Source organism: Panthera onca, chromosome A2 (assembly GCF_046562875.1).
Source record: "Panthera onca isolate mPanOnc1 chromosome A2, mPanOnc1 haplotype 2, whole genome shotgun sequence".
NCBI lineage: Eukaryota > Metazoa > Chordata > Mammalia > Carnivora > Felidae > Panthera > Panthera onca.
This window is the reverse complement of record NC_138340.1, coordinates 24254101-24270453: the sequence shown is the minus strand read 5'-3', so window position 1 is coordinate 24270453 and position 16353 is coordinate 24254101. Positions and strand designations below refer to the sequence as shown.

General features: G+C 36.8%; 1 protein-coding gene across 8 annotated transcripts in view; it reads left to right on the top strand.

The window, feature by feature from the left end:
• ERC2 (ELKS/RAB6-interacting/CAST family member 2) overlaps window positions 1–16353 on the top strand; it is a 931006-nt gene that overhangs the window by 456885 nt on the left and 457768 nt on the right. For all 8 annotated transcript variants that reach the window (XR_013554185.1, XR_013554186.1, XM_060631335.3 and 5 more), the window contains one exon: window positions 6310–6503. Coding sequence is in view for 6 of the 8 variants with exons in the window: in XM_060631335.3 (XP_060487318.1) it covers window positions 6310–6503 (194 nt within the window). In the remaining 2 variants the exon portion in view is untranslated. The remainder of the gene's footprint in view (window positions 1–6309; window positions 6504–16353) is intronic.

Below are 16353 nucleotides of genomic sequence, written 5' to 3'. Positions count from 1 at the left end.
GGAGGAGTTTTGTCTTGTCATTATAAACACTGTGCAGGCTATCTTCAGTTGAATTCTTTTTCTTCCCCTAGTTCTTAACTCCAGCAAATAATATGTTTTTTTTTTCATCAGTCTCAAATACCTTCTTTGCTGTAACTCTAGTAGTTATTATGCCCAGAGATGGTATCCAGAGGTCTCATAAATTTTTAATAAAACTTTAGAGCTTCTGGGTCCTCAACTTAGTGCATTGTATAATATCCTTGTTGCTGCAAGGCAAATGACTGATTTGGAGGCCCTGGGGGCAACTTTGTGACTGGCCAGGGCCCACTTGAGACCCCTCTGATGTACCTCCACACCTGTGAATTTTTCCCCTTGCCTGGTCACTATCCACTGAAATCCTATCTCTTCTGCAAACGCATCTTTTGCAGGGCTCACATTTTATGCACTGGTTTACAAGAAAAAGACCAAGCATTTTTCCAGTCTAGAGAGAGAAAAAAATCTTGTTAATGTTCAGTTAGGTCTTCTTGATTTATAGGACTGTGCAATCCCAAGAACATGGTGGACTGAATTATAAATGCTTTCACAGTCATTTTTAGGTACAGTGGTTTATTTTTGCAATTTTTTTGCCTATTTATGAAAATTATTTGATTCACTCATAGACTAGTCCCCCAACACAATGGAAAACTACACCTATTTAAGAGACAATTCATGGCATGCACACAGCATGTACTAACACATGCACCCACACAAACGCACACACCTCATACTTGCTCTAGGCTTTCAGTGTCTAAAGAACTCAAGTAATATGTGCAATAACACTGAAGATTTGAGGTCACATGTTTTATTTAAGAACATCCAGAGAACTTCAGTTCTCTATTTTGCTAATTTTAGGACATTTCATAGTTAGAAGGGATTACATTATAATTGTATTTTTGTTTGAATGGTCTTAAAAAGTGTTAAGCATACAGACGATTCTTTTTATTTGTATATGTGTGACATAAGAAAAATTATTTTGAACATTTATTTATTTATTTATAAATAGCCTATGTGTTCCGTCTGTGAAAAATGTTAGATTTTAGAATGGTTGTTATAAAATGAAAATTGTGAGTATTTCAGATGTATTTAGCTAGAATTATAAAAGAAGAATTTCCTTTAGAAATAAGTAGTATAAGATTCAAAGACATATCATTGTTAGATTTTTAATAAAGTATTGAGGCTCAGCTTTTATATTTTGTATTAATTGGATTTAAATAAAATGTAAATTTTATAATATGTTCTAGTTCTTTAATGATACAAACTTTATTTTAAAAAGTGATATTTTTAAAAAATGGGCACCTGGGAGGCTCAGTTGGTTAAGCGACCAACTTCGGCTTAGGTCATGATCTCAGGGTCCGTGAGTTCAAGCTCCATGTCGGGCTCTGCACTGACAGCTCAGAGTCTAGAGCCTGCTTCAGATTCTGTCTCCCTTCTTCTCTGCCCCTCTCCCCCTCACACTCTGTCTCTCTCTTTCAAAAATAAACTTAAAAAATTGTTTTTAAAAACGTAATATTTTGTTCATAAAGATGTGAAGAATGGAACTTTTTTTAGAATATTGAAATCAAATGTAATGTTTAAAGTAGTTTATATACACTGTTCTGCTGTTCAGATAGGAAAGGAATTTTAAAGTGCTGTTAACAGACACCAAACCCCCAAAGTGCTGCAATCAGGAATCATATTTTCACTGTGCATAAATTTAGCAAATTATTGCTAAAACTCATAAGCATCAGGGAAGAAAAACTATCAGACTCATTAGTTAGTGTTCTGCTTATACTTTATGATCACGACTAATCATTTGTTTATTTTGAAAGAAATAATTTTTTTAAAATTGTTAGGCCCTATTTCAAAGACAGAATGCTATATAATATTATAATTGAATATTCCCTGCCCAATTTTGACAGCAGGTTTCTGGGCCAAAGTTAATGTTTTCCTTTTAAGCACTTAGAATGATGAACTGGAGTTTTACTGAATATAATCAATGTCTAACCTTTATAAGAGAAGTAGTAATAAACTTGCGATTTTTCATATTGATGATATCACTCTCCGGTTTGCCTTAAGCCACTTTTTGCTCTTTAATTTAAATATAACATTAACTTGAAACTTTGCCTTATTTCCTAAAATAGTTCTAAATTCTATAATTAAAATAGCCACTAGGTATTGTTATGTACTACTTGTCCTAAGTCATGACCAGATTTCTCTTTTGTGCTTGAATCAGGCTTTCAAAGTCAGTTTACATCAAAATTCCAAGGCTTGCCCACATCATTGAAGCTCCCAAGTTTGTTTTGATTTTTCCCACTTGTGGGGAAATTTCCTTACATGTGGAAATATAGGAAACATAATTGGGGGATCCTCAAAACTTACTGATCTAATATGTAATACAGACATTTCTGAAATATTCTTTCCCCAATTTCTGTGTTTCTGAGATGCTTGAGAGTTGCTGTCAAAGTTACCAGAAATATTTTGAGGCAGAACCAGATATCTAGATTTGCCTTTAAACCAACTGGTTTTAATCAGCAAAATTAAATCTCTACATTAAAAAAAGAATGCTTATTGATATTTTTTTGGTTTTAATGACTGGTGAATATCTTTGAAAGTGATGATGTTCTTCCCTATATCTATGATAATAAGTAACTTCTAAAACCATTAAATCCCCACCAATCTGTATTTTCAAGAGCTAGATTCCCCACTAATACGGATAGGGGACAAAGTTGATGTGCCTTAGTAGAATGCAATGGGCAATCACTTCTTGACCTTTAGGGGGGGCTAATTTGAAATCAACACATCCATAAGGAGAAAGAATTACTGTGTATTTTTACTTTAAACCTTGAATGGGCCAGAATACCATGCTAGGAATTTGTTCAGACAATCATTACTCAAATAAATTTATTATTTTTGTCTTCAGTGTCTGAAGTAATCAGCCATTCTAGGTTAAAGAACCCATGTTATAATTTGAAAAGGCAAGAGTATTGCTAAATGCAAATAAAGTGCTTCCTTCACTTCATTTTTAGAGGAGGCTCTGGCCTTATAACTTGGATGGAAGCATAGCTTTATAAGCTCAATCTCCTCCTGTATTTCTTTAGTATATGTAGTATAACCCTCAAGTCCATAGATCACAATATAACACACTCATGTAACAATTTCAGGTTAACAATTTTAGCCCATCCTCTGAAAAGTTATGATTCAAGCCGAATGGAGGTGGCTACCTACAATATCTTTTATGAATTCTGTGGAGACTTTTGCCTCCACTACTCAGGTTGGATAGGGGGCTTACCAGCTGTCAGTCATGTGAAACTCATCCCTTGAATCTTTTCATGGACACTAATGATGACCCAGAAGCAATTGTTACTTGCCCATCTCTATACAACTCTTTCTTAATGCTTTCTATTGACTTACAAAAAATTTTTATAGGGTATCTATTTACACCTTTATTTAATTACCCTTCCAAAAATCCTGGCACGTATCATTGATATGGAGATGTATTTAACTCAAAGGTATTCTTGCAGTTGCCCATTCCTTTTAAAAAGAAGAGTTACTGGCACCCACAAGTATTATCTAACAGATACCAGGCTAACTGTAAACTTGACTATGATCTCTTTTAATAACATGATCTAATTTTAGTATCACTTGAGGCCAACAGTGGCCTAGATTGAGGTATGTCTTTTGCTATGCTTTCTGTACTTTGAAACGTCCCATGAATCCTTTAACAGTATTCATTTGTTGGGTTGAAAAGAATACCAACTCACCTAATTTCACCTGGTGTCGAAAGCTGGCCTTAGATTATCTTCTCTTCACAGAGCTAAAAGAAGGAATGTGTTCAGATACCCATCCACCAGCAGACTGCTTTTTCTGTAAGCCTAGCAGGAGGCTTCTCTAAGGTGTATGTAGTATCTGGAAGAAAAACTAAATAAACCCATGAACTTAGCTGTATAACAAGCCGTACCAATGGGATGCATATCATAAAGTAATACTCATAATAAGAATAAAAATGAATAATACCTTCCCTATGTTTGTTATTTGGTAGTTTTTGCTGTCCTTGGAGAGGCTAACCCCTTTGTCCATAGTAGTCATAAGACACAGGGCTAAATTTAGAATCTAGGTCTTGCAACTAGTAATCCTGTACCCATTTATTAAAAGTAATGATAATAATAATCATAAGAATAAAAACAACCAAAATAAAGCACAGTGGCTAACTGAACTGCTAGCTCTTTGCGAATCTTTAAATTAGAGTCAAGAGGGAATCTTAAATCAGAAACACACAATCAAAACCTATTTAAATTTCTTATGTTCTAGCTTCTTATTACTCAGTTCATGAGTCCTTTTTTTAAAGATCTTAATATTATTGGTTGGGTAGTTTGAGAAAAATGTCATGAGAAGCTTTCTAGCTGCCATAAAATAATGGTAACATAGCATAAAAGTGGAAGAGAATTAACATGAATATTTTGTTTTCTTTTTCTTAGCAGTTTTTAAAATTTTATATTTTAAGTCCTTTTCTGATACAAGAGAAATGAGTTGATTGTTATCACAAATAGAAGTAGGTATATGGAATAGTTATTTTCTTTTAAAATAGAGTGTCTACTCTGTATTTTAAAAGTGGAGATTAACAAATTTAAATATTCATTACTTCAATTTAAAATAAAATTGTTAGGTGAATAAACTTCTAAAGGCATATTAGCTCAGGATTCTCTTTCAGATTATTTAAATTATACTGAAAAAGCTCAGTAATCTATTAGAATAAAACCTAATGCATATACTAAGTAAACAAAAATAAATGTTTTCTGAGAAGTGTTGGTAAAAGGGAATAAACCAGTACCTGATCGTAGTATGTTGAACTGATAAATTTTTCCAAGTTCTTTTGCATAGTTGAGTTTATGTGTTGAGTAAGGAAATCTTAGATTAAAGAACATGAAAGCAAATTATTTTTTCCTATCCTCATGCTTAAATAATATGTTACATGCAAGAATATTATTCTAAAAATGATTTTGTCATAAATAAGAAATTTCTTTTTATACTAATTTTTTAAATTTATTTCAACTAAATCATTGCAAAAAACTGTCAGCCTTGTAATAGCAGTATTAGTGTTAATTTTTCTAACCATGCATGATTCATTTAACCCCACAGTAGCTATAGCTTGCTTGCCTTGTTTTTTCCCTGAAATTAAAAAAAAAAGTTATAAAAACACAATGAACATGTTCTACATAGCAAGACAGCAGAACAACTTAAGTCCTAATAAATTGTTAACATTGTATTATTTCACACATGGATTTTGGAGATACATACATATATGACTTCTCAGAACTTTCTCTGTTGAATGTGCACTGTTGTTAAACTACTTGTTTTTTCCCTGCCTACTCTTTGAAGAAGTCAATTAGGAATAATGGGAAACAAGGGGTAGGCAAAACATTGCAGTGCAGTGTTCTTTCCATCTGTCTGAGAATATTTCAGCCAAAAGTTTATTTTGGGAAAAAAAAAAGCCATAACACACTTTCAGACACACAAAACCACAAATACTTTGGCTGCAAATTATTCTGCAGTGTTGTTGCTGTGTTGTTGCCTGTGTATGTTCTTGTGTGTGAAGCTGCCACCCACCCATGCATGTGTTTGCAGATTCTTGTCTGTGTGCTTGTTCATGAATTAGCTCATCCTCCTCCTGGTTAAGGTTATATTTCATCAAGAGAACAAGAATTTATGGGTATGACTGTTAGCTGGAAAGCCCTTCTTCACTTGCAAGTCTGTCTTTCAACCTACATCTTCTGCTGAAATCTCTCAGTGGGATGAAGTGTTCAATGAACAGTCAACCAGTCTCTTATATGTTACCGGGCTTTACATATACCCTTGCTGGTTCTTGGAAAAATAATTTAATATTGTTTTATCTCAGTTTCTCTACTGGAAAAGGAAGCTGTTGGTATGAATCACCTCCTTAACTGTGAGGAGTCAAATTGTCTTCGTTCTGCTTGCCAAAGCATCAGGAATAAAGTTGTCACAGTCTCTACTCCCAACCATCCCCCATTTTTTGGTGGGGGAAAAATACCCCAAAAGTAGTAACATTTAATGCAACAAAATATCAACAATAAAAGAAACTTCCCTGTGAAACTGTAATATAATTTAAAATCAGCATTGTTCCAAGGGAGCTGAAATGTAGGATTTTCCATTTTGCCTTTTAACTGACAGTATACCCATAATTCTTGATGGTTATTATTTTTTCTCCAAAGATAATTTCTGGGCCATTGGTGACTGCACTACCTATTGTTCTAAATTGTTGTCTTAACTACATTCTTTAAAAATATAATGTTGAAGGCTCATAATATTGAAGATGACTCCAGGATGAACCCTGAGTTTGCAGACCGAATAAAACAACTTGATAAAGAGGCATCTTACTACCGTGATGAGTGTGGCAAGGCCCAAGCGGAAGTCGACCGGTTGCTGGAGATCCTCAAGGAGGTGGAGAATGAAAAGAATGACAAGGACAAGAAGATTGCAGAACTTGAGAGGTAAGTTCTGCAGTCATGTTATGAATTGTCAGCAATGAGTGAACATGGGCTTAAGTCGCCCATCGCAGGTGGTGGGGGATTTGGAATGCGCATTCCTATTTCAAGTTGGAAACGAACAATGGGGCCTATTAGGGATGATGTGTTTCTCTAGGACATTCAAGAAACCAACTGGCTTATCTTTTGAGCGCTTATGTACTTCTTAAGTGTTTAAGAAAGAAATGGCCAAGTTTCTTGAGTGATGTCCCTGATTTCACATTTGGGACAGCAAAGTGTGTGAAAAATTGAGGCTATGACTACTTGAAACCTTAGTAGTGGTTGTTGTTGCTGTTTTCCCATAAAAGACAAGCATTTGTGGTTTAGGTTTGTTTCAGGCAAAGAATATGGAAGAATATATTTGGAAATTCATTCAAGATAGGAGAAAGGGAAAGGAGCTTGCATCCTTTGGATGTCTTTTGGCACACCACAACACATTCATCTTGGGATGTATCTTGTAAGAGGACCTTATAGCATTTGTTAAATAAATATGTTTGAATAGGATCTAAGGCAGGTCTACCTGACAGCAGATTCTGTCTAAAAACAAAGACGGTTGTATCAGGATTCCAGAACATTTAGATTTTCAGATAAATCATATCCATATTGTATTTAGGTATAGGATAGACTCTAAAAATAAGCTTTCTATCAATGCTTTTTCCTATATTTTATATAAGGAAAGAATTTCTGAATAATCTTACGTAACTCCATTACCTCTGAGGATTTCTTACTGGTTCAGCAATAAGGCAGAATTTGTCTTTCCTAGATTCAGTCCATATGGAAGAGATCAACAAATTTTAAATAAATCAGTGAATGTTTGCCAGCTCTGATCAAGACACTTGTGAGGCCTGAAAAGACGTCAAGACATGTGCAGAATGGCTCCCTATGGCCTTGTGGAAAGCTCACGGGCTGTACTGACAAAAAGACCTGGGTTCAAATTTTGCCTCTGCTTCGTGCCAGCTGTGCACCTTAAATCTTGTTAGAAATGAATGTCTAACAATCTCTTAAAATATATCATACTTTTCAGGTGCCAAGTCCTGGTGCAACAGTTCTATTATTAGAATAGTTGAATGCTAAAACAAGTAAATACTCAAGGTTAAGTGGCCATGTATTAAATGGATAGGTTAATTCTCAAATTTTCAACATTTTCAAACATAGAAATTAATGTATTCAGATTCCAAGTCAATTAGTATTTCACTTAAAATCTTAGTATTAGTTTGATGATAATCAGAATTTTATATAGTGTGACCAATTTAGTGATTAAATCAAGAATTTCTTTTCCTGACGTAAGCATACAAATTAAAATCCTTAAGGGCTTAATTTTAATTTTAAGATATGAGAATGTTCTCTCAGTCTATTGGTTCCTAAAAACACTTTTTAATTTAATTTAATTTAATTTAATTTAATTTAATTTAATTTGTTATTTATTAATTTTTTTTAATGTTTATTTATTTTTGACAGAGAGAGAGAGAGAGCGAGCAAGCAGGGGAGGGGCAGAGAGAGAGGGAGACACAGAATCCAAAGCAGGTTCCAGGCTCTGAGCTGTCAGCACAGAGCCCTATGTGGGTTGAACTCATGAGCTGCAAGATCATGGCCTGAGCCAAAGTCAGATGCTTAACTGACTGAGCCACCCAGGCACCCCATCACTGTTAATTTTAGATGTATCTACATGGCTACCTTGGAATTGTACATTAGGACCAAAACTTTCCTTAAAAAGCTAATGTAAAGTCACAGGGAAGTTATGATCACATCTCTTTTATTGGTGAGGAAACTGAGACCCTGTAAGGTTGAATTACCTTCTGGAGATTAGTCCTGTGGTCAGAAAAAGGCAAAACTGTAATGTATGTTTCCTGACTCCTAGTCTTATTATTCTGAGAATCTGTGAGTCTTTGAAAGGTGTAATATTATCTATTCCCTAGATAATATTAATAATATTATCTATCCCCTAGGTAATAATAATAATGATAATAATAATAATAATAATAATAATATGTATATTTTATGCTCACAATGTATATCAGGCACATTCCTAGGCACTTGACCTGCAATACTTTATACCATTTAATCTTACAACACAGAAAGTATCATTATCTTCATTTTATAGATGAGAAAACTATGACTTATACAGATTAAGTAACTTTCTAAAATTTCAGAGTTTATAAGAATGAAAGTTGAAATTTGAACCCAGGTCTGACAGGTGAGTGACTGAGAACAATCCAATCTACCAGGGAGCTAGAAGGAAGAAGTTAGTCCAGTAGCACTAAATAGTCACATAACTGGCAGAGAGGCATCGCTGCTGGGCCACAGGAGATCTGTCTCATCTTTATTAGCTTTCATGGAAGCAAGTGATGGGCTCCACATTTTGAAGGCATTTTTCTGTACTAACCCAGGTCCCTAGAACTGGAACTGAAAAATCAGGATCAGCTACTATAAATATTTGCATAAAAATAGCATAGTCTTAGTTGGACAAACAGGTCTTAGCTGGACACTAGTGCCATTAAATCATCAAAAATATTCACATTTTAATATCCTCAATATGGAATGCATTAAAACAACAGTGATTTTATAGGCATTTATCTTTATGTACTTTCTGCACATTTTCTTTATCTCTGTCTTTGCCTTTCCTTAAAGCTGATGCCTCCCAAGCACTGTAATTCATTAAACGTGTGGTGGGACTTGAGTCTGTCCCAGTTCTCTGCCTGCCTGTATCTTGGGTCCAGCAGCAGAACATAGTCTGGGAAATGTCTGAGCTCCAGCCCCAACCCAGGCCCCAAAGGAGGTGGGGGTAGAGAGCAAGAGGGAAAGTTTCTTGGGAAAAGGAGAGCTCAGCCTTGGCCTGCCTTTCTGAAGTGTTATCTGCTGAGCTACATGTGTATTCTGACCAAAACATCTTCCTCGTTTGTCAGGCAGCCCTTTTGAAATTGGGCAGTGTCTCCATTTTCTGGCTTAAACTACAAAATTCCTACCTCATAATGTTGGGAACTAAAGATTTCTTAGCAATGTGACATATATCTCCATTTTGGAGTCATGGAGGAGTGTTTGCAATTAAGTTTGTGATTTTGAAAACCAAAAAATTGAACTTGAAATAAATTTGTGGTCTCTGGTCTGTAATGTGACCTACCAGAGTGAAAAGACTTCTTTTTAAAGGCAGCAAGTGTTAAAATATTCCAGAACTTCAGTCATGTGCAACAAAAGGTTCAGGGTTAGTAATAATATAACTCAAATGACACGGACACTGGCCTACTTCTCTCTTAGAGGGCAATTCTTGTTTGTTTTCTACTCTGATAATCTTCCCATTTTTTATTTTCTCCACAATGTATATATTCAAAATAGCATCTGCCTGGCCCTTACATGGATGCATTTACCTCTTAAATTCCACATGAATGATGGTTTTCATCAGCCATTGAAAATTTTGCTTTTCAAAATGCATATTGTACAGTGTGATCCCCATGTGCAGTCTTTCTTATAAAGTCTTGCACTTGATGCTGATGGCTCAGCAGGGAGCTTCTGCCTTGGACAGCAGGGGACTCTGGGGAAGTTTGACACCCGTGGGTGAAGGACTTTGAGCATATCTCTGAGGGTTGGTCCAAATCAGGTCGAAGTCTTTATCTGATCACCAGTGCTAGATACCATGTATGCTATATAATCAGATAGGCAATTAAACATTAGAGGGAGTGAAATATGTGGTCTTTCTGTGTCAGTGCCCATCAAGGGCTCTGAGTTTAATTTAGAGTTTCAGAATTAATTCTGCCTTAGGGAAAAGAGAGAGGTTAATAGAGCTCTTGTCAAACAAGTCCAGCTGCTACTGGATTTCTGACATCTCACCCATGGGAAGGAATTGGTCAGGTAACCTTTTATGTAATTATCTTAAATATGTTAAGGAGGGTTGTTGGTATATGTCTAGAAGACAGGGAATTCCCAAATCAAGCCCTCAATCGCATCCCTCCCCACTGTGGAGAGGAGAGTGGGTCCTTCAGTGTTCTACTCCTAAGACATAATAACATTGGAATAGAAAACAGGTAGCACTTAATTAACTGGATCAAGACATAATGTCATCAGACATTCAGACATTTGAGAAATCATTTCAAATGCCTAAAAGCACCTTATCTAAGGTTGAGAAACGGACTATGATTTTTCCTTCTGAATTTGTTCAATAATGTGTTGACATAATTTCTCTGATGCCTTTCCTAACAGGTTTTACAAAATGTAGACTGAAGCTTTACTTAAAAAAAAATGATGATACTGTGTTCTAGAAGTCTCATGATATGTCAGAGAAACCTGATACTAGTTCTGTTTGTTTTGATATAAACTCTTCTTTCTGAGAGATTTCTATTTATGTTTGTTAAAGTGTTTAAAGACCTTTCAATGAAACAATTGGCTGATGGTTTTGTACCATCCCTAGCAACCCTTGGGGAAAGGTAATGGATATTATGGATGCCTTTGGGAATTTGATGAAAACTAGGAACCCTTGGAAAAGGCAACTAATCTTAAATGTTTGCTTACTGTTTCAATTTAGGATTCTCTAAAGCTTGGCCATGGATCATAGTTTGATATACCTCTCTGATCAAGAAGGATTTGAAGGAACAGCTGGGGCCAGTGTCCCCACTCTGATCATGGCCTGATCTAACTTATTTTTGATCAGTTGTGTGTTCATGATCATGAAACACTCTGCAAAGGGATTTCAAATATGAGGGATTATTGAATCAATGCTTTCACCATGTGTTGAATCTTGAATTTTCTTTTTGAGTTTTATCATCATGGTCAACATTGTTTTCATTTGAAATGTTCTTATTTAAGCTTTCTCCGGATGATTTATTTTTCCTTTCTCTGTGAAATGCTTAAAATTACTTCTTAATAGTATGGAATGGTGGGAGTCCCGTTGATAGATAGCTGGTAACCTGTTTGTATATCCACTTTGTTTTTTACAAAGAGCATTATATAGGTTAACAAAATGAATGTCCACTATATGCTCCTGTAGTAGCCTGAAGAAGATCATGACTTTTTTTTTCTTTTAATTTTTGCTTGATCTGGGACTTTATTGTTTTGACTTATTAGAAGGGCATGTTAAATATTTTTGTACAAATAAGTTATCACGCATCTGGATATTTTCAGTGATGAAGTATGATCGTCATTTTCACAACTGAAAAAAATTACTCTCAGCTTTGGAAGTTGCTCTGTCCTTTTTTGGGAGGCTGATAGGAGGCAACACCTCACCTGAAGCCCTTCTCACAGTGTCTTTGATCATTGCTAGGTGCCGTGCTTTGTGAGCATCGAAAATGGAAATCTTTGAACAGAAAGCCAAATTGCCCAGCCCCTTTTGTCTTTCAAGGAGGAAGGAAGAATATCTTATAAGATGGTTACTGGTTCAAATAAAATCTTTTCTGACATCAGTCCTTACCACCAGCTCTAATGCCTTAGTAACCTCCATTTAAGTTTATAAAATAATAAAATTTTATATGCACATAGATAGGAACTTTCCCAATGAATAAACCACCAGAAAAGGGCAAATTCCAGCTCTTGGGTTGCTGGAGTACACCTCTGGTTCACACCAGTGCTTACAGTGATTATGCATATGAGAGCAGGTACTGGTTTCTTACGTATAATATTTAATAGAACAGCTTACAGTGTGTGCCCAGGGCTTTTTGAGGTAATATCAGATAAAAGTTGCTTTACTGTCCTTCATTTGGTTATAAAACCTGCTAATATAACATCTGTTGGCTGTATGTTTAAAACTAATGCATTTCCTTCCTTTTATTCTCTTTTGCTATCCCTTTTCCTTTCTGCTAATCCTCCAAATTGCTGCTTTCACCCTTGCTCCAATCAGCTTGACTCTCAGGTCAGTACTTTGAGTTTTTCTTCTAACTGCCTTCCCCCCCTCCCCCCCCCCAGCTCAATTTATTGCTTGCACTTGTTTAACAAACACATTTCTGAAATGGTTTTCCTCTGGCCACCACATTTTTTTTCCCCATTTCATCCCATGCCTAGGGATGGTTTATTTTTATGAGAAAGCTGTATAGGTGGGAAAGGGCAAAGAAGAAGATGGAAATAAATCACTGTAGGATTATTTGATACATTTGATTTCTGGATTATACAATCAGTAAGAGAAATCAGAGTGAAAACTCCCTAGTGCGTTTCTCCTGAGCAGCTCAGAAAATTGATTGCATGATGATAAAACATGTTGCAGTGGAAAAAACAAAATGCAGGATGCTAAATTTAACCTAGGAGAACAAAAGATTTGCCTGTGACACAGCAACTCAAAAGCTGAATTTAATAGTGCAAACCACTCAGACTTTTTGCTTAATAAATCACTATGTTTTGAAAGATTTATGATACTTTTTTAAAAGTCACTTTTGAAAATTATCAGTGTGTTGGTAACATATTGTACACATATGTTATTTCCTGTCATTGTTTTGGTTTTTGACTTTTTTACTTCATTTTTATTAGCCATAAGACATACTTTAATTACCTAGGGCATAGCATATGGAACCAAATATAAAACTCAATTCCATGTTGACTATGTACACCCCAATATTAAGAAGCAAAATGAACGTTTTGCTTTAGAAACACATCCCAGATTTGATTCCTCTAAGATAGGGGTCCAAGTCAGTAATTTGTTCTCCTTTAAGTCAAGCAAGGCTTCTCTTTACAATAATATGCAGTAATATCTATTGATTTCTTCAGTCAATGAATTTACCAAAAGGTACTTGCTGTATGTTTTGAACTACCAAAACTTGGAAGAAAAAGACTCAAATTGATAGCCAATGTGGTTGTTCTTTTGAGAGGCAAGCGATACTATTTTCTTCTCTTTATTTAGTGTCTGCACCTATTTATTCTGTCCACTGCTTATCACCTAAGCCACCAGACCAATACATTTATGCTAACAGCAAGTGATTTCAAAATGAGGCCTACACACCAGTTTTGTCCCACTGTCTGCTCCCAATCCAATGTGGCTCATAGACCTTGAAAATGAAACCACATCTCTGCTATTCCCACATACCACACTGGGTGTCCCACAGGAACTGCCTTGAACTTCAAGACACTGAACAAAGCCCATTCTCAAGAGTTCACGAGAGATCTAAACAGAGGTTAAAAGCATGGTCCTACAGAACTGCTCTCATCCAAAAGCTAATGACAGTTCATTAACTTTTGATGCCCCTATATGCAGAGAGAGACCTAATAATGAAAGAGAGGAGGAGCTTGGCCACATGGCATCCAAACCTTTCCTCCAAGTTTTGGATCCGCTCTTTTAATGAAGCTTTTAGCCTTTGTCCTTGTGTATGTTTTTTGTTTTCTTTTTCCTTTTGCCTTCGCTCTGCTGCTCCTAATCTGCACCTGTTGATGTTGAAGCCCTTGAGACCAGGAACCCCTTTTTCTCTCACACCTCATGTTCCCTGCCAGGGTCTTCAGATGTTGTCCACAGGCATTCTACTATGTCTTATATATCGGGAAATGTATGGTGTAGTACTTAGGTTTTTCCTCATTCATGGTGAATGAACATGAACTCTGACTCTCAGAAGACAAGATGCAGGATTAGGGCTGGGAGAGGTTGTGGGTGACAAGGGGTCTATCTACAGGGGGCTCGGTGTGTTGATTGGTTTTGGTAAAATGTTCAGGCCAGGTCCGTTGTGTGAACTATATGGGCAAATCAAGATTCAGATCATTTCAATATCATTTAACCTCTTGCCCCATAAGCACACAATGGAGAAAATGTGCAATCATTGTAAACAGTCTCTTGTTATATTTTTAGTGTAAGAGAAATTGGGCAGCCCTGCTTTCCTGGAAACAAAAATGTCTATAGGTCTTGGAAGCTTTCTTGAGCTTTGACAAGTTTCCAGAGTTAACTGTGCTCCCCCCTTCCCCAACCACTCCAAGTTTACCAGTTAAAATAAAATGAAATGTAACAATTCTGGAGGGGAAATGGGTGAGGGATGGGTTAAATGGGTGATGGGTATTAAGGAAGGCACTTGCTGTAATGAGCACTGGGTAGTGTATATAAGTGTGAATCACTAAATTTTACACCTGAAACTAATATTACACTATTTTAACTAAGTGGAATTTAATAAAAGCTTGAAAAAGGAAAAAAATAGTTAAGGGAAATGTAACAATTGAAATGAAATGTAACAATTGAATTGAATACAGGACCTCTGGCTAGCGTACTTTCTTTATATGACTTATAATTGAGATACATATATTTGTGTATGTATGCATATACATATGTGTGTATATACATATCACATTTTTTTTAATGTGTGGTCGTTCTTACCATAGAAGTTTGTAGTCTGCCCTGCACCTCCCTACCTCCCAATCTGAAGTTTGAAAACTTGACTCACTGTTGGGTCTCTTTTTCTGTGCTCTGGACACCATGGGAAATCTTCCCCTCCAACTACTATTTAAAATGGCCTCACTTCCTTTTCAAACTCTATACAGACTGTCCTGCTTGAATTCAGGTGGACAGATAATAAGTATCTGGTTTGGTAAAATGCAAATGTCATATTCCAAACTGGTCAGATTCTCACTCCAGAAAACTCCCACTTCTGTCAAGAATCTCTTTACACACAAACCAGTGGGAAGCTGGAGAGATTTAACAGGATCTCTGCATTGCACTCTGGGGGAGAGTTTATGTTGAAGTTTGCTCATTTCTAGGAACTATTTGTGAGATTAGTGTGTGACTTATGACAGATGACATTATCTAGATAAATGTATGCAGCAACTGACCAAAAAAAAAGAAACAATATCCTTTGGGATTCACTTCTAAATCCTGCCAGAGAGTCAACCAAGTAAAACCAGAAGACTCAGAGCTTTCCTGGGCTCTCCCAGCCTCCAGTTTGCTTTGAATCTTGGGTCAGCTGCTTCCTTGCTTGTGCCTCAGTATCCCTTCTTGGAGAGGAAGGAGCTGTGTTTTGAGTGGGTCTCCTGGGATCCTCCCTGCACATATCCTGTGGGGGTACTGTTGGTGACAGGCTGTGTGCATCTCCCTGGCAAGCAGGCTCCAACTGATGGCTGGCGCCTGGCAGCAGGCGTGAGCTCATTGTTACAGAGTCACTTCAAACACTTCTACCAAAATAAACTCTTTGTGATGTTTCCCCAGAGCTCAGTACTGCACTTTCAATCTCTCATTCTTCTAGCAAAGGATGAAGTCATTGCTCCCGGACCTCAGAGGTCTGTTGCCCAAAGAAATAATGAAAAACAACTTGCCTAGAGCATCCCCTGCTGTCCTGTAGTTTGTTCTTCACTAGTTCTTACCTCATTCTCTCCACAGATACCTAGTGAGCACCTACTGTGTGCTAGGCCTGGCACTATATGCTGGCCTGGCATTTCTAAAAAGCAGCTGATGAAGGGACACCTGGGTAACTCGATTGGCTGAATGTCTGACTCTTGATATGGGCTCGGGTCATCATCTTGTGGTCATGAAATTGGGCCCTGCGTCAGGCTCCATGCTGGATGTGGAGCCTGCTTGGGATTGTCTCTCTCCCTTTCTGCCCCTCCCCTGCTCATGCTCTCTCTTTCTCTCTCTCTCTTTCAAAATAAATGTAAAAAAAGAGAGCTGATGAAAAACTGACCAAATCGCTTAAGAAATGATGATGTGTTGGGGCGCCTGGGTGGCTCAGTCAGTTAAGCATCCGACTTCAGACCAGGTCATGATCTCACAGTCCGTGAGTTCGAGCCCCACGTCGGGCTCTGTGCTGACAGCTCAGAGCCTGGAGCCTGCTGCGGATTCTGTGACTCCTTGTCTCTCTGCCCCTCCACCTCTCATGCTCAGTGTCTCTATAAACATTAAAAAAAAAAGTTAGAAATGATGATGTATATTACATTCATTTTT